The sequence below is a fragment of the Clinocottus analis genome, unplaced genomic scaffold, assembly GCF_023055335.1.
Source record: "Clinocottus analis isolate CAN_PGR_092001 unplaced genomic scaffold, fCliAna1.0.p SCAF_25, whole genome shotgun sequence".
Classification (NCBI taxonomy): domain Eukaryota; kingdom Metazoa; phylum Chordata; class Actinopteri; order Perciformes; family Cottidae; genus Clinocottus; species Clinocottus analis.
This window is the reverse complement of record NW_027175987.1, coordinates 6,238,813-6,264,361: the sequence shown is the minus strand read 5'-3', so window position 1 is coordinate 6,264,361 and position 25,549 is coordinate 6,238,813. Positions and strand designations below refer to the sequence as shown.

At 38.9% G+C, this 25,549-nt stretch overlaps 1 protein-coding gene across 2 annotated transcripts in view; it reads right to left on the bottom strand.

Annotated features, from left to right (window-relative positions):
- Positions 1-25,549, bottom strand: part of negr1 (neuronal growth regulator 1) — a 138,010-nt gene that overhangs the window by 91,717 nt on the left and 20,744 nt on the right. For both annotated transcript variants that reach the window (XM_068591272.1, XM_068591273.1), the window contains exon 2: positions 2,527-2,765. In XM_068591272.1, the coding sequence (XP_068447373.1) occupies positions 2,527-2,765 (239 nt within the window). The remainder of the gene's footprint in view (positions 1-2,526; positions 2,766-25,549) is intronic.

Genomic DNA, 25,549 nt, shown 5'->3' with positions numbered 1-25,549 from the left:
TTAGGTTACAACATGCTAAAGTGTACAATGCCTTTTTTTAATGTACAGTGTCACACGCACACACACGCACACACACTCTTTTGAGATGCAGCACCTCTGGTTATCAGGGAAACAATAAGGAGCAATCCCTGGACGCATGACAGTGAGCTTACAACCTCTTGCCATAACTCCTAGACTTGCAGCTTGACCTTTTTGAACCATCTTAGTTTCATGGAAACACTAATATCTGGGGAAATGCCATTATAAGTTTTTCTCTCCTGGCCCCTAAGCTAAGACTATAAGTTGTTGCCAAGTGCTAATATGATACCACTGCTCTGTTTAGTTGTTTTTACAGAGGTTCTCCTTGATTTATCTTTGTTAAACGTGATACAATCTTATGCTACGTTTTCCATTCAATGTTTTAAATGGCCGACTTGCAAAAAGTGCAGAAAAACTATAGAAAGTAAAAGGTGCTGCGGAAGAGGAAGGGTTGACTGCTTGAGGGACCTTTAGCAAGCCATACGGCCTTTGATGGACACATTGGAAGTTGAAGAGATTGCCCCCTGCGACCTTCCAGCAATGAGACAGCCACTGTAACAGGAAAGGCCATGGCGCTCTGACAAGTTGACATGTGCTGTTTTAGGCATTGAGCTAATGTGCATCTACATCAACAAACAGTTTGGGAGCGAGAAAACTTTCAGCGTCTTCGTGAAAGATACTTCCAAATTGCAGATTAATCCTGTGACCCTCTGATAATGGAACAGGTTCGTTAACCTCACCCCACCAAGGGGAGGGAGGCGGGACGCACTCTTATCATCAGCCATGTTCCTGACCAGTTTAATCAACAACAACATAAACAAACACAATGATTTGAAAGGTAATTGGGCATGTTCACACTAAACCACAGCACCACCCAACACCCACTCAGTGCAGTGCAAGAAGTTGGATGTTGACACATGATAGCCAGCAGCTTAGACAGTATGGAATAACAAAATGAGCTAAGGGCCCACTACTATCAGGGTTATTGCTCATAGTGTCCTATTTGTTGACGTGTTACTAACAGCTGTGAAACCTGAGAAGGTAAATGATGATTTGTTTTGACTATTGTGTTCATCCCCGGTGAAATCTGCCACCTTGCAGGATGTCACTTTACCAAAACGCTGTTCACGTTGTTTGTTTCTTCTCTCAAGTGTTTTTGTTGCAGGGGATCGCAAATAAAGACAAAACAAACACCATTAAAATTATGCTTTAGACCAAACAAAACAAACTGTATAATCACACTCCAAAAATAATTTTCGTAAGCTCACTCCATATGTTGTAACTGCAATACCAGCTGGAGAGTGGTTTCGATTTGCACATTTCACATATCACACAGCTCACACGTCTACAAGCAGTTAGTCTGACCCTCAACTCATCTATTAATACTGTGCTGTCTGTGTGAAAGTATGCAAATACCAACAATATGTTCCTTTGAAATCCTTACCACAGCTTGAACAGAATGAGAATTCTTTGGTTTGCACTTGTAATACATCTGGTGAGTGATCAGGGATACAACAAGGGCGTTAACAGTGGGCAGTGAAAGCAGGTCATCACACCATGTGGTGAAATAAATACAGAAATTTAAAACAGAACAAAAAAAGGTCTGTTTTTCATTCAACAGTTTGTCTCTCAACATTCATTAATATCTCAGCACAAAAATGTGCAGAGCCAAGTGGACCATGAACTCTGTAAACCTTTGCATCGGCCTATTAAAGAAATAGAACATGGCGCTCGTGAGACGGATTTTCAGTGAGGCTGTTTTCTTGCTGCTAATGGACAGTCTGAGGTATCAGCATACAAACTCAGCTGCCACCCTATTACCCCAACAATTAGGCTGCTGCCGTCAATTAGCTCCCTGTGCCCACAACAGTCTTCTTAATGTCCCATAAAACACAAATACACCTATTGACCTTGTTAACATGGAGGTTCACAAGCTGAAGCCCAATTTGAACAGACACTTAAGAGCTCAATGTAACTTTGATTATGTTGAAGGCTGAAATGCAAAGCTTTCACACGAAAGCAATGACACAGCACATCAATAACTATCCCAAATTCTTAAGATTCACATTGTATTACCTGCTGTGATGAAACACAGGTAAGCTTGATTAAAGCTACACAGTCTGCCGCCAGTAATTTAAACCAACAAGCTTCTTCTTTGTGTTGCATTGCCCACAGGCACAAAATGTACCCAGTTTGCCTCCAGAGAAGAAAGTTCTCTGCTGAAAAGATTTAATTGTATAATTTCATTCAAAAATAGCTTGTGCTTTTGTTCTTACTCCATCTATAAGCGAATGACTGATGGTGCCAGAGACACATGTGGCCTTTAGCAACATGGACCCACCAGACGTTGTTAGAGTTACCTAAATGGTCTTTGTAGTGTGTGTGTATATATATATATATATATATATATATATATATATATATATATATATATATACACACACACACACACACACGCACAGACAAGTGTCTGTACAGAACAACAAGGACTACCAACTGAATACGCACCTTTTACAATTAGGTTGAGGAGCTTCGGCCGTGGGTTGCGCTCACTCTGAATGGAGCATGTGTACTGGCCGTCGTCAGATACGTCCACTTTCTGTATCTGAAGGCTGTACTCATGTTTATCTCCAACGCTGGACACAATGGAGACACGTGGGTCCACAGACCACTTGTCGTTCCCTGCGAAAATGATGCTGGAGCGGTTCAGCCAGGCTCCTTTCGAGATTCCATCCAATAGGTAGCACCTAGAGTGACAAGAGACACTTTAGTCAGATCAGGAGAATCACTTGTTGTCAGACTCTGAAAGAAAAGAAGTGAGTAAGGTCGATGTTTTTTAAATATGTCTGGTTTGATGACTAAATACTCTTCCATCCATTCAAGATATTATAATAAGTAATCTCTCCGTATCTGGCAGGCAACTGTTGCCGTTAGCACAGGGTTGTATGTTCGTAAATTATATAGATCTTTTAATGCAAGACCAGAGAGCATATGGACCAAATGAAGTATAACATTTCAGTTATAGACACAAATGTGTAATGTGCCAGAAAGTGAGTCGTAAAAGACAGAAATGTCAGCACCTGAGTGTGACTCAGCCTGTTAAAGCTTGGAAGCCCGGCTTTGACTCAAAACTAAAATAGTCAGAGCTGTGAGTAATAGTTGTGCGTAGGGATGGCTGCTCTGTTGTTGATGCATCTTCTAAATGGGCAAAGACATTTTGTGAAGCTGCTACATTCTTTTCATTGAAAAGTCAAAAGGTCTGGTTGAGCAATTATAGATCTGTATTGAAGCACTTAGTTTTCGAGTGAGTCGACCCACACTTCACAACACCGGAGATTCATATTGACAAAGTGTTTCAGTCTTCAACATTAACAGAGTTTCTTGCATCCTAAATCGGTGAATATAAACACTTTTACTATGTCATAATGATTGGGATGTTCACCTTTCAGAGCTGTGAAAAGCTTGGTTCTGAAGTTATTTAACTCAGTAAAAACACCACTGACCCGCGACTCAGAATACATTCAGTCTGTTAAAAGGTTTCTTGCATCATGAGTAGAGTGGCCACTGAAGACTACTCATGCCGTGTCTCGGGTGTAGAAGAAGAGAGCAGAAGTAAAACCAAAGGTGCAAAGAAATTAAATGCAGTATAGGATCATGTAGACTCATTGTAAATACTGAATAGTAGTAGTTTTTTTCTAACTTCATTTCTAACTCATGGCTGCAAAGCTTTTTAATGGGATCTTTAAATGAAGGTAAAAGCCTTTAGACATCCCGGCTCTAAAAAGGCTGCATATTAGGATCTGTCTCTGATTCTTGTGTGACCATTACAATTCAATACATTCAATACAATTTACTTTTGAAAGCTTATTGCGCAGACAAAGTCAGTAAATTAGACACGATGATGCTGGGGTCACCAATCAGAAGGCACTTGTTTTAATTACCATCATTTCAGCACTGAAAAGCACATTCTATTCTGTGACAAATACTGTAATAATAGGAAAAGAGGCAATCAAATGTGTCCCTTTAGCTGTTGTCAACATGCCATGCAGAATTCCAGTATCAGTAGTAAAGCCACCAAGCAAATCAGTTTGGCATTAACCACAAAGCTCTTTAACCGCTATGCTAAGTAAACGTCGGACAGGAAAGTGGGTATAGGACAATGGTCTAGTCCAGGCTGGTTTCCCCTTAGAGAAGGCACTGCCATAGAGGTATTGTATCATATAAATGGCAAACAATGGAGTATGGCTAGCAATAAAAACAACACAAGAGAATAGTCGAGGTCCTCTGGATATCCCACGTTGACCAGTCGATGAGTTAGCCTGTTGGCCACCTGAGCTGTGGTGTTGCTGCCCCTGAGGCGAGGTTCACTGAAGCAGCCTCAAAGCGAGCTTCATATCTTCACTGTTTTGTTTTTCACAACAAAAACTCAAGTAGAAACAATTTAGCTCTGGCAATTATTAAAACTTGACGTTTGTCATTTTTTTTATTAAAATGGCATGAATAAAGCTAATTTTAAAAGCCTTCTCTGCCTTTGAGAGAAACGGCTTTAAAGAGCATCGAGGCTTGCTACCTACCACAGCAAATGCCTTCAGTGACTAATAATTCAAGACACTTTTGTGGGACCGCTGAGAGTGCTGAGTTAAGGCTTCAACATTAATGCACAATGCACCTCTGCTCAGCCGCTGATGTCAACAACTTGTCAACAACTGGCTGGGCTTTCATCATTATATCCTTGTATGCCAGGGTAACCATACAAAATACTCTTGTAGCTGCTATTGATTTCTCTGTTTGCTCACCCTATAATTGTGTTTTCGGGAATCAAATATTCACTCCATGCAGGCTTGAAAGGTGGCTGTTAAAAACAAGTTAACGGTTTCAAAAGAGATCAGAGGCTGTGGTCGGCTGTCAGTTAGAGTGTACTTCATTGGTGACGAGTTTCTACAGTTTGTACAATTATCAAAAGGTCTCAAGCCACTCCTGCAGCATATATGTAGTGGTAGGGTAGGAGTGTGTTTCATTCAGTCTATTATTACAATACAAAAAGGGAAGCCACAATCTAATATACAAAACAGAAAGTCTCAAATGGTATAGGTAGAAGCATAATGCTTCTTTATTCAATATATTACCAATGAAATCAGATAATTAATTTGATATAAGGAATATATATATATATATATATATATATATATATATATATATATATATATATATATATATATATATATATATATATATATACACACACACACTACAAAGACCATTTAGGTAACTCTAACAACGTCTGGTGGGTCCATGTTGCTAAAGGCCACATGTGCTGGGTGCTGTTGTAAACAATGCAACTACAGGCCATAAGGTGAACCCCGTTATCGTTTCATCCCGCTCCACATTCGTGCATCTACGCGATCTTTAGCTCATAAAAAAAGAACGAGTCGTGCTAAACTACTAAAAAAAAAGCTTGTCGCTGAAATTCCAGTCAATTATTGATGTGGCGATGTTTAATGCAGAACTAGTTTCTTCAGAGCGTAACAGGATATTCGTCGAGAGTGGAGGTGACAAGGTGCTCAGTGTTGCCAGATTGGTGATGGAGAAGTATCGTACCAAAGGCTCAGAATGGTTGTATTTGGAGGATTATTATCATGTATGTGGCAACCCTGAGATCGGTCGACCAATGACAGTTCTCTCTACCGTCAGAGCTCGCACAAGAAGGTGGATCGTAAGGGAGATACCGTTTACAAAACTTGTAAGAGCGTAACAACTAGTTAGTGAAAGATTCAGAGAAACACAAATATCCAACGAGGCAAAATCACGGACATTTTGGAATCCCTGCCGGACGCATTTTTAAGTCTCGAAAAGAGGACATGTCCGGGAAAAAGAGGACATCTGTTCACCCAGGTAATTCTCATTACTCACAGAAGTCCAGTGATCCTGTCAGCGCCACATGATCCGTAGCAGCCAAGTCATTTTCCGTTTTGTTCTTTCCAGCTTTATACAGCGCGTGGATTTGTGTCATGATTGTGCGTCTTTGCGGTGCTTTGACGCTGCGGTCCCCCCTTGCCACTCGCAAAACTTTGGTGAACCCCTCATCCTCAACAATATTAATTGGTCGACAGCTTTTTGCAATCCATTCCGCAACTGTGCTACTCAGCTTGTCACAGGCAGACTTAGTGAGGGGTCTTTGTTGTTCAGTGAGGCTGGTTTGACGCATTCCTCTTGAACGCTCCTCGCCGACCAACATGCTGCGTGTTGAGATGTCACTTAAGGCTGGTTGTGCTGGTAAAACGTCAACGTCTTCCCGCAGAGTGTACATCTGACATCTACGTGTATATATATATACGTAGATGTCAGATGTATATGATATATATGTAGCTGATATATATCTAGTAAGCGGCAGCACCGCTGCTCATTGAGAACAGAATCAACATGACAACACGTGCTTTCACGTCAGGCTCAATTCGTCAACACTGCCTGTCGGTGAAGCTACGGAAGCGTGCGGGCCGGACTGGGAGAGCCGTAAGGCGCCCAGGTCTGAACTACGCCGTCTGGAGAGATTTAAAGTGATAAGCCCCTGCCAAGCGATAAGCCCCTCCCAATCCAAAAAAAGATAAAGATAAAGATATATATATATATATATATATATATATATATATATATATATATATATATATATATATATATATATATATATATATATATACACACACACATATACATACATTTACACTTGTAACCCACCACTTGTGACCCAAAAATACTTTTTTATAAACAATCCTTTTGAAAACCAAAAAAGAGTTTCATATCCTGCCGACGACAGCCCAATGCCGTCACAGCATTGAATGGACATCGAAGGACACTTCGCCCGGACACCATTGGACGTCTGGCATTTTCCTTCATCTTGAATAGATGAATCCATCCTTGATGTTCTTTTCCTTTCCACCTTTTTTTCTTTTGCTTATCACTGTTGGTGTCTGTGCACTCTCCTTCCCGAAACTATTATTGTTATCTTACTGTCTTTGTAATCTCACACCAAGGAGTGGTGCAGATGCCTGTATCTATACACCACCTCACAAAGCTGTGTCAAAACAGGACATTTTTACATTAGCACATTGTCTAAGGCATTGTTGTTTACTGTGGCTGATTCTTCTGTTGCTGCAATCTTATCGGAACAGGAACTATATTGGAACTTATCACAAGTCTGGCATGAGTTTGACAACGCTGTGTGGAAAATATAGGCTGCTCTTAGTGCAAAGCAGGGATTAACTAAAACGCCCATGCCAATTTAAGATGTCATCACCTAAAAATGTGACATTTGTTATAATTTTCACAAAAATAAATAATTGGGTTTTGACCAAAACGTGTTGTATGTTTCACAGTGACCTTTAACCACCAAATTCAATCCAGTGTTTGAACTTTGTATTGAGTACAATTTTGAAGAGATTCACTGAAGACATTATTATTTCCTGAAAAATAACATTCACTAGAATAAGACAGATGTACCTTTGACCTCCCAAATTGAATCAGCTCAACATGGAGTCCAGGTGGCTGTTTGTGCTAAATCTGAAGAAAATCCCTTCAGGCGTTCCTGAGATATCCTGTTAACATGATACATACAGCCTTTAGTCAGTAAATCCCTCTGAGGCAAATTTGTGAATTGTTATATTAGGCTTGAAAAAAAAAGAACTGAAATTAAATTAAATTGATATCAGTTCTGTCGAGTCAATATGAAAGTTCACCAAACACTGGGGATGCAATACTGGGTTACTTGAGTATGTTCCCTGCAGAGTGTCACAAAGAAACCTTTCTGACGCTCAAAATAAATCCTCATCCTGCTTGATTTGACTTGATGGAGGAGTTTGTCATCACCAAGAAAATGTAAAACATTTTTAGCATGCATCATTCCTTCCATTCCAAATTAATTTTTGGAATATTTAATATGAAAAACACAAGCATTGTAATCATGTGCTAAAACCTTGAGTATACGCTTGAAACCCCAGCAAAGTCATGTTATCAGCTCGGTCTTTCTTCTGCCACATTTCCCTTGTTCATCCCCTCAATCAGGCCGAGCAGCACAACACTAGCACCTAAGATGGGCTTTGCTTTCATCAAGCCCCTTTTCTGTAGGAGCCCACCAGGACACAGACTTCCCATGGTTTATACAAAGCTGAGGTAATTATTCCACAGACCTCAGAGCATTTACTCTGAAGCAGCTTTCACTAAAACATGCACTAATTGATACTTTTATTTATCCCAGCTTCTGACGATTGACTGCAGAGGAACTAGGCTTTTTACACGCTTCTTTTTTTAAAATATATTTTGGCTCACAAATTACAGTTTAATTCAAACCCCAGTGATTAGGCACAATGTGCAAAAATGAAAGTGATGAACTGGTGCTTGAGCACCTGACATGAATAGAGAATGATGACAAACTATTAATTACAGTGCAGCAGCTGGTAAGAGGACTAAAGGAGATTGTTATTCTTTATTCAAACACTGGAGCATCAATCTGACCCTGATGGTTATTTGCTTTATGAAATTGTTTACTAGATTCTTCTCCTGTAAATATTATTTCTGGTAATAACTCCCCAGATCTTGTCACGCAAAAATATAGCAATGTTTCACAGTGTAGTAGGTCAGATTCAGCAGTTTTTGTCTGTATCACTTCTGGATGAGTTGCTCTGTAGTCTGAGCTTTGTTATGTAATAGTTATATAATAACCACACAGGATGTTTGAACAGCAGACCCCACGTAAGCACATCTTTAAAGCAGTACCTTTAATAAATACGTTCTTAGTTTTTATTTTATTTTTCAATTTTTCCCGTTCTATTGTTGGCATTTTTGCAAATGTATTCAAACCTACCAGCACACTTAAATTTAGATTAAAACAGCCACAACTGTTTTGATTTGTTTTTTCTTGTCATAAAGAAGACATGAATTAGAATTAGCCCCCTAAAAGCCAAAGGGTTAAGAACAGTGACACTGAACCGAACCAATAATGTGGCACCAAATCAATGGGCTGGAAAACTAAAACATTCCAGAGAGCCGAGTGCACAGTTTGGTTGATAATATTTTGAGTTTGTCACTATAAGCGACCAATTTCACACTACATGACTTCTTAATCTATAATTAATAACATTATTGATCTGTGCAGCTTTAACTGGGCATATCATTGGCTCACTTTGAATGAAAAAGTAGATTACAGCTACATTTAATTGGCATATTAAACATACCAAAGGACAATCTATTCTGCATTACAAAGTGTCAGTTGACGGATGACAGGGGTGAGACAGAGTTCATTGTTGCTATAGCAACCAAACGCCAAGCCCTGCTGACGTTTCTGCAAAAGAAAAAACATGACTCCCACCAAGCTGAAACATTGCATAATTTCAATCAAAGGAAATAGCTTAATGTTATTAAGAAGGAAGAGGAGGGCAGCACATGATGGCTGGCTGATATCATTTTGGGAAGGTAAAAATTCTACTTCCAATCACAGCTCGTCTGACACCGATGATCACATCTGTGATCGTCTAGAAAAAGCAACACTCGACACTCAACACTCAACTCTATCAGAAAAGGCAGCCCTGTGTCGTTTCTGTCCCGCGGCATGTTGAATGACACTTAATCACTGAAGTACAAATCATGCTGTAGCCCCCGAGAAGACCACCTGGAATATTTCATTTTCCAGTCGGTGTTGAACTGGGGTACGTCAGAAAATGAGCGGTGCACGGTGTCATTGTATTCTAGTGGAACATCTGCTTCAAGACAATGCTTTTGTGTTTTTGTTAATAGCGGTGCCCACTTAACTGGCATGAATAAAATAAGGGTATTGAAGAGTATAATGAGGGGGTGTGACACAGCCATAAAGATGGAAGAGGAAAAGCTTTTCAGCGTAGGGACGGATGTTTCCTTTCATTTTGGCGGTTTCACACATAAAGAGAGAGGTGCTGTAATGACTGTACCTGCACTTTAAGCTCCACAACCTTTACAACGACTCAGTGACCTCAACAGAGCCCAACTGTCCAACGAATCCTCAAATGAGAAAATGCATTTCACACTGGCTGGCTGGATGATGAAGCACTAGTGAAGGGTGGCAAGGTGTGATCAGTGTGTGAAACTTCCAGGTCTCTTCAGCCGGGAAGTCTGAGCGTTTTTTTTTTATTATTATTATTGCTATGGTACTTTTGCTTTATTAGTAACAATGAAGAATCATAGGAATGATAGAAAAAAAGCGCATGTGTTGTATATTCAAACGGTAATATGTTTCGCTGCATCTAACAAATGTTTCATTATGAATTAATCTGCCTTCCTTTCTTATTACCTTCTCAATACATTTATTTGTCATTAGCCTTTTTCCAATTTCCCAAAACCCGACATATAAACTGCTTGATTTCCAAAAAAATGAAAATCAATTTGCTGTCAAAGATTAAAAAAACAGCATTTCTTCACTTTAAAAAGCTGAAACCACTAAATGTCTTTTCTTCTCGCATCTTTGCTAAAAAAAAAAAGGGACTTGAGCGATTAATTTATTATAAAATGATTCCAAATAAATTGAATGTCAAACAATTAATAAATCAACTAATAGTTTATTACAATAACTAATAAATGGAAAATACTTGAACACTAAATTAAAAATAAGAAATTATCTTAGTTTTGGCAAAAACAATCCTTACTACAAGACATTAAGGACCGTATTCTCCTGGCAGCGCAACAAGCAAGTGAATTTTACGATATCTGTTGTCCACAGCTGCTTTATAGTGTATGAAAAGTTTCTCTGTCAGTTCATTAAATCCCTGCAGCTGAAAGCAGCAGAACAGATATGTTGATAAGCTTCTGATTTGAGAAATGCCACCCTAAAGTGCAATGCCATCACGCACGATGTCAACAACAGAGGCAATGGTCTGATTTCAAAAAGTAGACGATTCCTCATGTGTTGAGTTCCTGTGATCATGCGTCCACTCATCGTCTTGGCTGTTCCATGATTAATGAAAAGAGAGATCGACAGATTTTGTTGTATTCACCATCAGCCCGTTTGCACTTTGCACTACTGTACGAGAACCAAAACAGATGCCTTCACACTCCAAGAACTACAACTTTGCTGATGTTGCGCCTGCATGACTCGAACAGGGACATTTTGTACAAAGGGATTAACAGAAAACTAACTAGCAACTATCTTCTTAATTATGAGGATTCTATGTTTTTGGGGTTAATTCAAATAATTATTTTGGGGCATAGCAGTTGCACTACCTTTTCCCTCAACCATAGGTGCAGCTTTGTGTTTCGTTACTGGAGGTCGGGTGTTTTAGAGATGGAGTGTTGGGGGAAATGGGGAGAATGAGGACATACTGTAGTGCTGTGCAACCAAGGTACAGAGCACCAGACTCTTAATCCCTAAAATAATCCTGTCGACTGTGGCCGGAGGGACACATCTGAAGCCTTCCAGCTATAATCCACACAAATCCAATGCTGAAACTAACACCTAACATCACAGACAGAGAGAACAGTATACAAACTGTCTCAAAGCTGATAGAAACTCCATAACTCTCACCTCAAGTGTGGAGACTTAGAAGTTGATCTATTCGGAATGTTTTCTTTTTCTTTTCAGTCACATTTTTTGTGTGATGGAGCCTTTCACTGAGGGAGCAGCAGGACATTGTCAAATCCGACAACATCTCAAACCAATGCCCCCGCGTTGTACCACAGCTGTTATTACCACAAGACCTGTACAGCAGTACCTTGCCCCTACCAGCTTTGGATGCCCTTAAAGTGAACCTACCAGTCTCTTCTGCCAGTGCATCCAAAAGAAGAAACCCATGCTTGAATGGCTTTGGTTGAATGGCTTTGTCTCGTTTCAAATGCGTGCAAGCAGCTGAGTCAAGGCCATCCACGATATGTAACGAGGAAAAAGTCGTCTCATGTGTGACCTAAATGAGACGCTTTCCCTTTGCTTCCTCCTCTCGCATATTTAAAATGTGATCATAAGTCAACACCAGTCTGTCTAATTCATGTTCATAAAAATCGGTCAAAGCTCTACACAAGTAATCTCTGGATTAATTCATATTACTGTTTTTTTTTATTTAAGAATTGGTATTGACTGAATGAATTCAACTTCCAGTGAATGGACATGAATGGGGTTCACAAATTAGGGGTTGAATACAAAGTTGAGAGCAGGAATTTCAGAGAGGATGAACAGCACCCTTTTGTTGAGGCATAATAGGCGAGCATTTTTCCACCCCAGACAATCCCTCCTTATAAATATGTGAATGAGCTCTGTGTTATACATTTACATCAAAATGAGTCCACTGCGCGCACCCAGCTACCGCTAAATGTCACATTCAAAATCCAGCTCCACAAAGCACAGATCAAACATTTAAGCAGTCTACTGCACCATCGCCTGTTAAAACAAACATATTTCCCAAGACAAACTCTAAAATAATCCAATATCACTGTTAAATTGCACTTCTGTAAACAAACTATTGGACCACAAAGTCAGATTGCGTCTCAACCACTACATTAGGATAACTATTGGGATTACTGCAAAGTGTTCTCCAGCACGTTTGCCTGATAAGCATTTATTTTTCTTACCTTCAAACATTTTAAAAAGGATCCAAACAAAGGACCAGAAAACACCTCCTGAACAGATTTACTGGTAAACAATTCTCCTATAAACTCTCTGTAGCAATGACTCACAGTGATAAACACTTAGAAGATGAATGAGTCTGTATTCTCTTCATGAAACTGAAATATGCTGCAGGCTTAAAAACCATTTTAAATCACTGCAGTTATTTTAGATTGCTCCGAGCATCCTGCGGTGGAACAGTTGGAACACAATCCACTTGATTGTAGCAAGCTCTTTTCATTTCGGAAACACACCCTCAAAATGTTTTAAATGTAATCTGGCCCTCTGTTTCTCTGCTCCAGAGTGAGAGTGAGCTCAGTGATGTGATCCCAGATGCACTCAGATGTTTGATAGTGGTGTAAAAGACTGGCGTTAATCCGTGATCTGTAAAGAGCATACAGATGCTTTCACAGCAAGACTGTAAAGAAATATATATTAGAGGGAATTTTGACACTAGCTCTAAGCTATAATACATAACTAAAACTCATGACAAGCTTTAGTTTTATAAATTATAATAATGTATTTCCTAGTCATTTGAGTGATAAGTAAGTTTTATATGAACAACCAATAGATATGGCAAGTATAACAGTTAGAATTTGACCGTTTATACACTTTGGGGTTGTTGTGAAATGTATTTTTGGAAGGGTGGTGAAATAAAACTGGTCTGGATCCTTGTACACCAGCTGATATAATTAATCAACAACAAAAATGATCTGTATCTGCAGATCTGGATCGTTTACAATTGGCAATCAGTATCTGTGACAAAAAAATGTGATTGGGGACTCTCTGAAAATTAAATTTGCTGTTGTTTTTTCTGTTGGTCTGATCCATGGGTCAACAACGCGATACAATCATGGACCGTGAGTTTTTCCCCATCTGTTGCACCCCTCATCTCCCAGTAGAGCGAAGAGTGGACATCGATGGCCATTTACTATTTATTTTCAGATCGTCCCTCTTGCAATAATAATTCTACATTTCATAATTTCCTGGGGCAAACACAACCTTGAAGTGTTAACCAAAATCTGCTATTGAAAATAGAGCAAGACCTTTACACCTGCGATTAACGGGACGTTGACCTTTACTTGTCACACAGCCTTGAGGACTCCTGGTGGAGAGCTGTGTGGTTGGGTGTTGCCTGCATGGATCACTCATATGGTAAAGGACTATAGAACAGCTAACTCAATAGCACACAGCTTTGTCCCTCAAGCTATTTGTCAAGTGACTGTAATTACGTGTGAATGCAGAGACCACCAACAATGCTACCCAATCAAATGAATTTGTCCTTCATAACTGATGGTTTGACACTGTACACTGCCACCTTGAAGGACTGACAATTCAGCAAATCATTTTAGGAACGTAATAAAACTTTTCTCACGATGAGTGACATTTGGGTCATGCTTGAAACTCAACTGATTGTCCACCAAAAAAACACGGGCATTTACAGACGCACGTTTTTGCCATTTCTTATTAATGCACCGATTGTGAGCCTGCGATGACTGACTGGCATTTGACATTCATCATGAATACATCACTTTCTAATTCCTCCACTATGGAAAGAGTGGAGGGAGATTATAGGCAATGACGTTGTAGGAGAGGATAATATAAATATGGCATATAACTGCATTTCTGCTTTGTATTAAAGAACCAGAGATTTGAAACTGAGGCAAGCAGTGGGTGGTTGACAAACCCCAGACAAGCACAAATGGAGTTTGAAGTGCTATAATATTGCCGGGGCCTTGGGAGCCTTTTAATTATGCTTCATTTCATTTCAAATATGGTATAATATGTGGACAGAAAACAGTACACCAAATCATTTCTCACTGATTGTTCTCTTCTGGATGTCTGGGGCCATTCAAAGTATTATTATTTTAATCTGTTGATTATTATCTTGATAAACCAATTAATCCTTTGGTCTGTAAAATGTCAAAAAAAAGATGGAAGAATTATATATTAAATAAGCCAATTGTCTAAAGCCTGAGATGGCATCTAGGTCATCTCCTAGATAGGATCACCATCTGGACAGAAGGCCAGAAAGACAGAAAGTGCGAGGCAAGAGACGCCAACACAAAGTATGGTAAGAAACTCAGTGTTTCCTCTACCATTATAATAGGGAGGCGAGGCGCCCCCCTAAAAAAAACCCGGCCCCCCTGTAATTTTTCTCCATAGCGCCAAATCACAAAATGTCATTTACAGTTCTCTTTCCTGTAGAACAGATTTACACCTTTATCTGTTATTGAACAAACTAAACGGCCGTATTTTATTGATCGGATCTACACACAGCTTGTCATGTTTGAAGCTGCAAACCTAGGGGAAACACTGAAACTAGAACATCTGGAGCTGAAGAAAAATACTCAATGACAGCAACATGTATAGCCTAAAAGAGTAGAGCATGTCACAGTAGCCTGTCAATCAGATGTGAGAATGAAAGCTTGCCAGATTAGACAGACCAGCTGGCCTCATGCAGGACAGTGCTGTGCCACAACTGAAGAAATATTTCATTATTACTGTGTCATTACAACCAGTATTACGTGCAGGGCTTAAAAACCCAGACCACTGGGACATCCTTAATGCTCTACTTAATTTGTTTGAAGTCCCGTAAGAAGCCGTAATGCCAAAACGTCCTTTGCTGCTGAAGTTTTTTTATTTTTTTAAAGACATGAGAGCAGGGCGTTTTATGGAAGCGCTGAATTATTTAAAAGACACACAAAATACTTAAATCTAGACAATAGCTTTCCAAATGTTGTTTCCCTCTTTTTTGTGCATGTTTTGGAGAATTTCACACAATTCTTCAGAGGGTTACTATTTTGCTGCGACATAGTGGTACTGGTGACATTTCTGAGCATAGAATGCATTTTTTAGCATCTGCTTTCCCAAATCTAGCCACCCGTTCTGAGGTAGCCTATTTGCTCTGCATACTTCTGTTACCGTTTCTGAGCTGGCAGGGACTACCCTGAACAGCTCAGCGGGGACATCTGCCTCCCAAAGCCATCTGTGCTCAGGTCCTCCTAATCTCTCTCTTGCTCTCTCTCTCTCTCTCTCTCTCTCTCTCTCTCTCTCTCTCTCATCCAAAACTTCACACATGCATGCTTAGCACACACACACACACACGCACGCACACACACGACAGCTGAAGAGTTTCCCATCAGTTATCAATGACGGATGAATAGATGACATGAAATGTAAAATGTGGGTCAACATGCTGTGGCTTTATAAGAGTATGAGGTTTTATTGAGTTGAGAACAACATGTGCACAAGGTTAACTGTGAGAAACGTGCCCGTGGAGACTTTAAAGTGACAAAAAGATCAAGAAAGATTTTATAAATGTAGACGTTTTCAATATATCTGATTGATTCTCCACTTCAATGTTTTTTTTGTATTTTTAACGAAATGGACTGATCATTATTCCAGTCCACTCCTCTACCTCATTTGTTTGTGCTTTGAAGTGTGTGTGTGCGAGGTCATTCCTTTCATCAGTGCTGCATATGCCTGGTTGCTGCCGAACAGTTTACCCACAACACTCGCCGCCCCGGTGGCAGGTCGGGCGTGGCAGTGCACCCGAGAGAGCGAGGGACGTGAAGTCTCGGCCTGTTTGCCTGGGACATAGGATTTATTTGTTTTTTTACTTTGTTTTAAACGTGAATGTGTCGGAGTGAAAGGTAGAAAAATGGGTAGGGCTTGAAGTGCTACACAAATTATTCTCTCAACATTGCTGACATTCCTACTTACCAATTCCAATGGAAGAAACTTGCCTTCAGTCATTCCACTACAACTTTGGTGGAGGTAGTAGCTCTCTGTATGTGGGGGTCTGCTTGGGAACTAAATAGCCACTGGTTTAACAACCAAGAACAAAGTTTGGGTTGGTAGCTGGAGAAATGTCAGTTTCTCTTCTGGACTCTGCTGGGGTCAGAATAAGTAAGGTATATATTTGTATAGTAGGTACCCACTGTTCCTAATATATTGTATCATGATATAATAAGATACATATAGCAATACTCGTATGCAATAATATTTGATAAAAATGTTTTTAAAAAAAATAGAGCCAAAAATACAACTTGTTGTATCATTTTAAAGTTTAAGGCAATACAATATACCATTAACGTTTTTCGCATTTTATGGTTACATTGTACAGTTAGTTACAGTGAATCTGGCATTGCATGGAGGAGAAGGAGCACTTTTCGAGAAAGCGGATCATCATGGGACTGCATACAGTCGCTGGTCACCGAGCCAGCACTGGCATCTTTACAGGCAGCAACAGCTGAGGTGAAACAGTGTCTAAGCCTTTTTAACAAACAGGCAAACACCAACATTTGCCAGAATATGAATGCCAACGGACGGGGCTTTCAACCAGGCTTTCAACTAACGGCAATGTAAACCCAGCTGCGTCATTATAAGACGGTCAGAGCCACTAGCGCAGTATGAAGAGCAAGATAGTCCATGCGGGGCGAGCAGGAGACGAGGTGGAAGAGTTAAACAAACACTCAGGGCTGTACCAAATGTGGTTGTTCTTATGCAGTGGTGTATGGTAACAAAGTAGAAATACTTTGTTACTGTACATAACTGGTTTCTTTGGATATCTGTACTCTACTATCTATATTTCTGTTGACTTTTACTTTTACTTTTTTTTGCAAAGAAAACTGTTACTTTTACTCCGATGATGGGGGCGGCGTGTGTTTGTTATGTTCAGTCTTTCTGTCTTTTAAACCTTTATGTCCAGGCTACTCTGTGACTTAAACCTTTATGTCCCGTCTACTCTGTGACTTAAACCTTTATGTCCAGTCTACTCTGTGACTTAAACCTTTATGTCCAGTCTACTCTGTGACTTAAACCTTTATGTCCAGTCTACTCTGTGACTTAAACCTTTATGTCCCGTCTACTCTGTGACTTAAACCTTTATGTCCAGTCTACTCTGTGACTTAAACCTTTATGTCCAGTCTACTCTGTGACTTAAACCTTTATGTCCAGTCTACTCTGTGACTTAAATCTTTATGTCCAGTATATTGCTTAACTTATAACCTGCTACACAAAGACAGGATGTTGAAATGGAAACAGGGTTTTGGTGCTTTTTTGGCGATCTCAGGATAATCTGCCTTGGTTTTAATTCAGAACACCGACATAGTTAAAACAGACTTAAATTTTATTTTTGGGAAAATGTATAACGTAACCTGAATAAGAGCACTTATAAATGCACTGTTACAACTCCTTCATAATGTCATATTGCTTTTTGGAGAATTATGATGATAGGTTGATAGTAGCTGCAAAAGCATATGTATGTACAATATATTATGTTGAACATTGTTGCTCCTGGATGGATCGCAGCCAAACCAATTATTTTATCTGAAATTAACTCCTGCTCCTTGGTCATGGAAGACACAGCACTTAAATAAATAAACTTCATAATTCTTAAAATTCTGATGCTTTGCTTAATTATCAACAGCATGTACTTGTACTTTTACTTTAAATACAAAAGTACATTTTATATCAGAAGAATACTTTTAATACTAAGGTACAGAAAATATCAGATACTTTAAGACTTTTACTCAAGTAGTATTCTAATAGGTGACTTTCACTTTTACTTGAGTCATTTTCCACTAAGGTATCTTTACTTTTACTCAAGTATGGCCTTTGGGTACTTTATACACCACTGTTCTTATGTTCATAACTTATATTGAGGTTTTTTAAACAAAGATTTGAATGGCTGTCGTCATCTCTGTGGAAATGTTATTTTTGAAAGACGTAGTTGTCAAATCACCAAAACCATTCCAATAACATCAAAAAATATATTTAGAAATCATATTATCTCTGCCAGGAGATTGAAGCAAATTTAGATTTTGGCCAGATGAATGAAATATGTTGTACGATGACTTTAAGTTTGAATGGAGTGTTTTACAACACCTCCCAGGCTACGGGTGGCATTTACATTGACATCAATTATTTGCTATATACCTTGTTGGCATAGCTAATATTTACTGAACACTGATACAAAAATTATATTTGTCTTCCTATCAAGAGAAATGTCAGGGGATGTCTGGTCTTCAATACTTGCAAATGACATTGCTTTAAAAACCTGCTGTCAAAAACAATGACAGTAACAAGAGAGTGTTTGTTATTGCTTTCCTGCAGCGCTTTATCCACCCTTTTTGATGTGCTCTGTCCATGGCACAAATGGACAATCCTTCATTGTCAGAGGGCATTGGAACCCCTGCGCAGTCCGATAGGTGCGACCACATTCATCATCCTGACAAAGGGAAATAAGCAATTGCCACAGCACTTAACTGCTTTCAGTCATCTGCAAATATTGGAATAAATACATTGCACAGAGATGAGGCCCCGCTAGGCATAGTCATATTCTACATGCCATATTTGTGTTTACTTGCTTGATTTAGGGACAGTCCTTTTTCTATGTGTCTTACACACATTCATGCAGCACACACTCAGTTCCCTCTGCTAGTTTAGAGTGTGGGTGAAAGAAATGGGTTATACAGCAAGAACAATTTCATCATTCTGCGTTTGTCATGGAACATTAGGAAACACTATTGCCAATACACCTTCTAATATCAGAGTTGTGGAGCATACATGTGAGGTGGTTGAGGGAATGCTTGTTGCCCATGGTGTGAATCTGTACTTTGTCAATTATCATGACAGAATGTTCTATTACGTTGGCTAAATTTCATAATGCCAGGCAAGACTGCATTATGTCCAACTTTACATACATACATACATACACACACACACACACACACACACACACACACACACACACACACACACACACACAAAGCAGTGTTGTGAATACTGAAAACTATTAAATAAAAATAAATCTTTTTTTATACATAGGCACGTTAGCCTGTTTGTCTGGAAGGAGGCAGCAGAAGGTTGGATGAATACAGAAATTTAATGAATACTCCTCTGCTTGAAATGCAGAGCCTGTGTGTTGGCAGGGACCAACAAGTCCTTGGTTCAGCTAATCGCCAGTCTATTTGGCAAGGATTAAGCTCAGTTTAGGGTTCGTCCCATGAACAAGGTTTCTGATTCATAACAGGGATATGAGTAAGTAGTTTATATTGATAGAGCAAATACTCCATTCTGACATTGACCTGTAAGGTCTCCATAGGAATATAGCAATAGGAGTAAAATATCATTATTGCAATTAATTATATTAATACGTGTATGTGGGATCTATCTGGGTTGACTTAAGGACACGGTAAAAAGCATGAGTCAGAAAATACCCAGCAAGAGTCAATCTTATGTCCTGATGACAGCCAACAGGGGGCACAACATGGGTTGAAGAGGCAAGCATTTACCTCACTCCTCCTAGACCTGAAGCCTGTTGCACTTAACTCGCCGAAGTGGTGGTCAGCAGGGTGAAAAACAATCCAATTCCTGCGGGAGTGTCCATACTCGTATACAGTTTTAAAGAGGCAGTCAAACAATCCAGAGCGCTGGCTGGTGCGTGCAAGGTGAGCTGGGCCAAACAATTTGTCTTAAATGATGAACAGACAACAGTTTTCAAGTTTCTTTTTTTTTTTTGAGAACCTGGTTAGTTCCTCACTTTGTTCAGTGAAATAACTCTAAACAAGTAAGTCTGGAGGGTTATCAAGCTTAACTTTGGCTTTTCTGTATATTCTAGTTGGTTGTTTCTCATCTAATCAACATTAATGTGGCCATATGTTTGCATTTGGGTGGCCATTTACAAAGTCATAATATTTATATGTCTTCCGAGATATCAAGAAATTGGACCAATGGTGTTGCCTAGTGCATAAGCCAGGAACAACAATTATGATCCGATCTTTGTTGTTATTTGTCTACTTTTGTGTTTTTTTTTTTGTGGTATTAAAGATGTCCATAGAAACTAGGGTTGGGCAATATTGAAATTCCCTTACAATATTGCTTTATTTAACTAATTATTTAATAAAGAAACCCACCAATATGTGAAATTATCATCCAGGGAAAAAATCTGAGGATAGAGACATCAATAGATAGAAATCTATCAATTGAAGATATATGTTCAAATACCCATAAATGGCCACAGTGTATAAGCGGTAAGTACCATTCAACACTAATGCAAAAATAAATCAATCAGATAAATTCATCAAACTGGTAGTAACTATCCTTTTACAGTTTTTCCACCCATTGACTGTCGTGTTTATATAGTGCTGTCTTTGCAAAACCCCAAATGATTAAGTTGTGATGGATCACTGGAGTTTTGGTTCGGCTGCTCTTTGTGAATAAAGTTGGTGGCAGACTTGTTTAATCTGTTGGATGTTAGTTTTAAGATGGGAGCACAGATTTGTGATGCTTTCATCTTTAGTGCTGACTCGTTTATCGCACAGGTTACAAAACACTTTATTCAATACTTGGCTCTCCTTATTTTTCCGCCAAATAAGCGCATTTGCATTGTTTTTGCTAACGAGAGCGGGCATCTTGCCTGCTGGAATAAGGGCTACATGGTAATTACTAAGGCTGTACAAAATAGTTCAAAGCTTTTTCTTAACATTGACATTCAAATTAGTATTAGTAGTATCATTAATAACATAGAGAAACATTACGTGCAACAATCCAACAGCTTCCACCGTCTCTTGCTGTATCGCTCACACACCCCCACAGCACATGATGCTTGTCATCTCTAATTATCTTAGTCCAAAAGTAATAATTCATTTTTAAAAAAGTTTTTCTTCAAATGTACAACATGTATTTATCTCAAAACAATTTACTCTCCCGAATGCACCCACACTAGAGGTAAAGTCTCACAGCAATCTAATAGCATGAAACTACTTTTATAGAACCACAATAACACAAAATAAGATGCGTACATGTTTACTGTTACCTTTTTTAACCTTATAAATGCTAAAAGGATGCAAGAGAAAAAAAGGAAAAAGAGACGGAATACCGCATCATTTAATATATGACAAATTACCCTGCTTCTGTCTGTATCCCAAGACATGATCGTGTGAGTTGGTTAAGGTTAGTGCTGTCCCATTTGTTTCACTGGCACCTTTATCCAAACTCAGTCATCAACTCTATGGGCGTGCTTTCTAGCAGCTAAAAGTATTGAGTCTGGTGTTTGAAGCAACTTTGTGAAGCAGCAATTCAATTTACTTTGAGATATTTTGGTAATGTCGAGAAATGATCGACGGACAAAAAAAAGAAAATTGAAAAGAAAAGTCATACAATTACAATCTAAAAGACATAATTTAATTTTGCATGTGGGCTTTACCAAAACCTCCATTGTCATTTTTGTCACAGTTGCCTGTTACCAAGTGACCTTGTTAAGCATAATTAGTTGGAGCTAAATGAGGGAACTGTCGTGCTGAACAAGAAATTGTTCTTATTGTCTGGAAATGTTCTTCAAACAAGTGAGGGGGAAAGAAATCATTGGCAATGAGTAGGAAACCAAATTACACAATAAGTTTAGCATTAGTGGCAATAATCTTCCAACTTATTAAAACACAAAAAAATCATCCAAATGCAGCAGCACACACATCACAATTTGGTTTAATTCAATAATATACCAGAGTCCTGATCAATTGTTATTCTTTCCCTTAATTTTCTTGATGACAAAACTAATCAAAAATGCAGCAGAAAATTGCCCCTCTTGCTTTGCACATCCAATCAATTGAATAAAGTCATTGTAACAAGCAGCACAGCTCCAAATAGCGGTGCCAAATTGGCCCAAAAACATATTAACTGTCATCATGTTGCTTTCTAAAGCTTATTAAATGATGGATTTGGGCCCGATTCTCTAACCAATAGCCAGTGGTGAAGGGGAATAGCAGGCGAATGCATGTCTAAGCTAAAAGGTACATTAAGCCCATGTAAATTGCTGCTGGATCCAGGAGTTTAGTATCTTGGCAACCAGGATATTAATGGTGGAGGAGAAACACCCGGCAGAGAATCCATCTCATCCCTTCCTTGGGCATTATTATGTTTCACCAGCTCTGGCTGCTCATTACCGACATCACACACATTCAAATGAGCCAATGGCAAATGACCACGCGCACAAACACACAATACTTTACTCTGCCGGGTTTAAGGGGACGAGCTGATGATTCTGCACAAGATACAACAAGCTTGCTTTATCAAACACTGAAAAGAAACACAACACATAACTGATTATGTGATTTAAACTTATTGTCATTAGTCATGCATATGACTGGGATCACGGCGCTGCAATGTCTTGTACACACCAAATCCCCCTCCACACAAACACCTAATTTCAAACCTAATTTTGGCTGAAAGTAAAATAGATGATAAGAAGTAAAGTCAACTAAGCTCTCAAATTGAATGGCAACAGAAGTGCAAGAAACCAAATGAGATGTATAGGTTGCAGCCTGGACCCGCATGATATTTTCTTATCAGTTTATGAAACATGCAATTAGTTGAAGATGCCCGCAAGGTTTACTGAATAACCACATTAAAGAGAACAGTGTTAAATAGGAAAATGCCTTAAGGCAAATGTAATGGGTTTTTCCATTGACATGCTTTCTACTTGATGGGAGAGAATTGCTCTCAATTCACACCTGGAGATGGATGGGAAGTATTTCTTCCATAATTTATGAAAATATATATATATATATATATATATATATATATATATATATATATATATATATATATATATATATATATATACATACTCACAACGTAAACGCTAAAACACATTCCAGATACTGCGCCATATTCATTTAACTATAAATATCTGGCAGCAAGTGTGTCCTAAGAGCCTGGAGCCAATGTTGCTTCCTTTTTAGGGTATGATTGGAGAACATATTTACTAAGAGTTATTGCAAGCACTCACCCTATACATTGGGAAGCAAATTATATCAACAACACCGTGAAAATCCTGGCTTAATGAAATCTATTTTTACACACAGCTTACCAAAGCATGGCTGAACAGAGCTCTGGATGCGTTTTGCTTCCATCAACTAGCCAAGTCCTTTATAGCACAGACGTCTTTCCCGTGACTGTTTTAAAAAGTGGCTGTGACCTTTGACACTGTTGAACATGCATTATAACTCTGAATGACGTGTGGCCTCTACCAGGGATTTCTCAGTTTAACAAGGCCACCCCATTTGTGTATTACAAAAATAGCCTGTTCATCTTCAGAGATACACTCACAAATTATATTTGCGCTGAATAAACCTCAGATGTTTGCCCCAACTCAATTCAAAAAATACATGGGTTTACAGCACATAATAAACACAATATACCTGTACTCTGTGGTTAAGCTCATGCAAGTGCCGACAATATGTTTGAACAATCAAGGAACATTAGAGTGTCCTTCATCCAAACAAATTCGGGTTAGCAGTGTTTCAAACTGCATACACTCTGAGAGTAACACTGCTATGTGATATTTTCCCGTGCTAGGACTTGCTGTTAAGCATGTCCAGTTCAGCAGATATATCTGCAACACAATACAAAGATGTTTCACATAAAGTCAACACTGTAACTTCTTCACATGTGGTTAATAATGTTGACCAGATCTTACACATTGCACATTTATTGGTTGAACACGTTTTATTTGCTCCATTATCAGCTGCAGTTGCAGTAATGCAAACATTACACATCCATGTCGTGACCTATTGTTTGTTGTGTTACTGACTTATTGTGTTGTTGTCACAGGATACGTTTTAAAGCTTGCATAATGAGAGAAAAACACTTGGAGTGCTGCTTAACTGCTTAACCACTCGGGTGTAATCATAAATGCAATAAGGCTAACTGTGGTACTAAAGAAAAATCGTCATAGATACCATATTAAAAAAGTCATCTGTAAAAGCTGAGGACAAGACAGTTCCAACTGTAACTAAGGTTGATTATTATTATTATTATTATTATTGTATTACACATTTTTAAACCATGAAGGTTTCACATTTATTAAACTTTCCTAAGCCTAGTAATCAATTGTGTGTGTGTGTGTGTGTGTGTGTGTGTGTGTGTGTGCAATTGTCATTCAAATTAATGGTTACCATCTTGATCAGTGTCCGTGACCACCACAGGGAGAAGAATACCAGACAGCCACAACTTTTATTGCACATTACTATTGCACAACTAAAACTATTTTAATTGGTCCCTGTTGTCCATATTGCTGTACAAAAGGGAAGGTATGGAATTAGAAGGCGGTCACACAGGTGTAAAAAATATGTATTTTATACAATATTTTAATATCTGGCAATGCAACGGACACCCGGGTACAAGACAAAGTACCTGAGTCAGATTGCTGTGGGCCCATTTGCTCTGGCAAACTATAGCAGTACCGTCACTTGTAGCATGAAAGTAAAAACATTAGAAACTGCTGAATTATGGACAGTAATCTTACAGGCCCATGAGATTCAAAGTAGCTGTAGCAGCGCCTCCGGACGGCAATCAACCAAAATTGAGATCAGCAGGTTAGCTAAAATTTGCAGAATTGTGTAAAAAAAAACACACAAAAAAAACAAGAGCATAGTCTGTGAGAATGAGCCCACTGAGGTATTGAAAAAGCAGAGTAAGGCAAAAATACCTCCTATGTTTTTATCTACTTTACTTTTTACAAGTCCAGAACCGTTTGCTAACTGCTAATGGTTGTTTTGACAGATTGTGTATCAGAAAACCTGAGCAAGTTCAGAGAAAACAAGGATAATTAAGTGTCCGACTAAATGCAGGGTGATGGTGACTCTGATCTCACAACTGAGTGATTTCTTAAGTGGATTTTGCAACGGAAGATATGGTATATGCTCATTTCTGGTGAGTCTATTTTAGTACTACAGCCGGCAATCTGTTATCAACTCCCCGCGGACTAATGGAAGAGGCTAATTCTCTGGCTCAACATTAGTCCCAATCAAGCCAAAACCAAGCTGCCATGTGACGCCTGACTTTTGGGATGCATTCGCACACACAGGACTGCAGTATTTCTGAATAAATAAACAAATCATAATAATCATCATC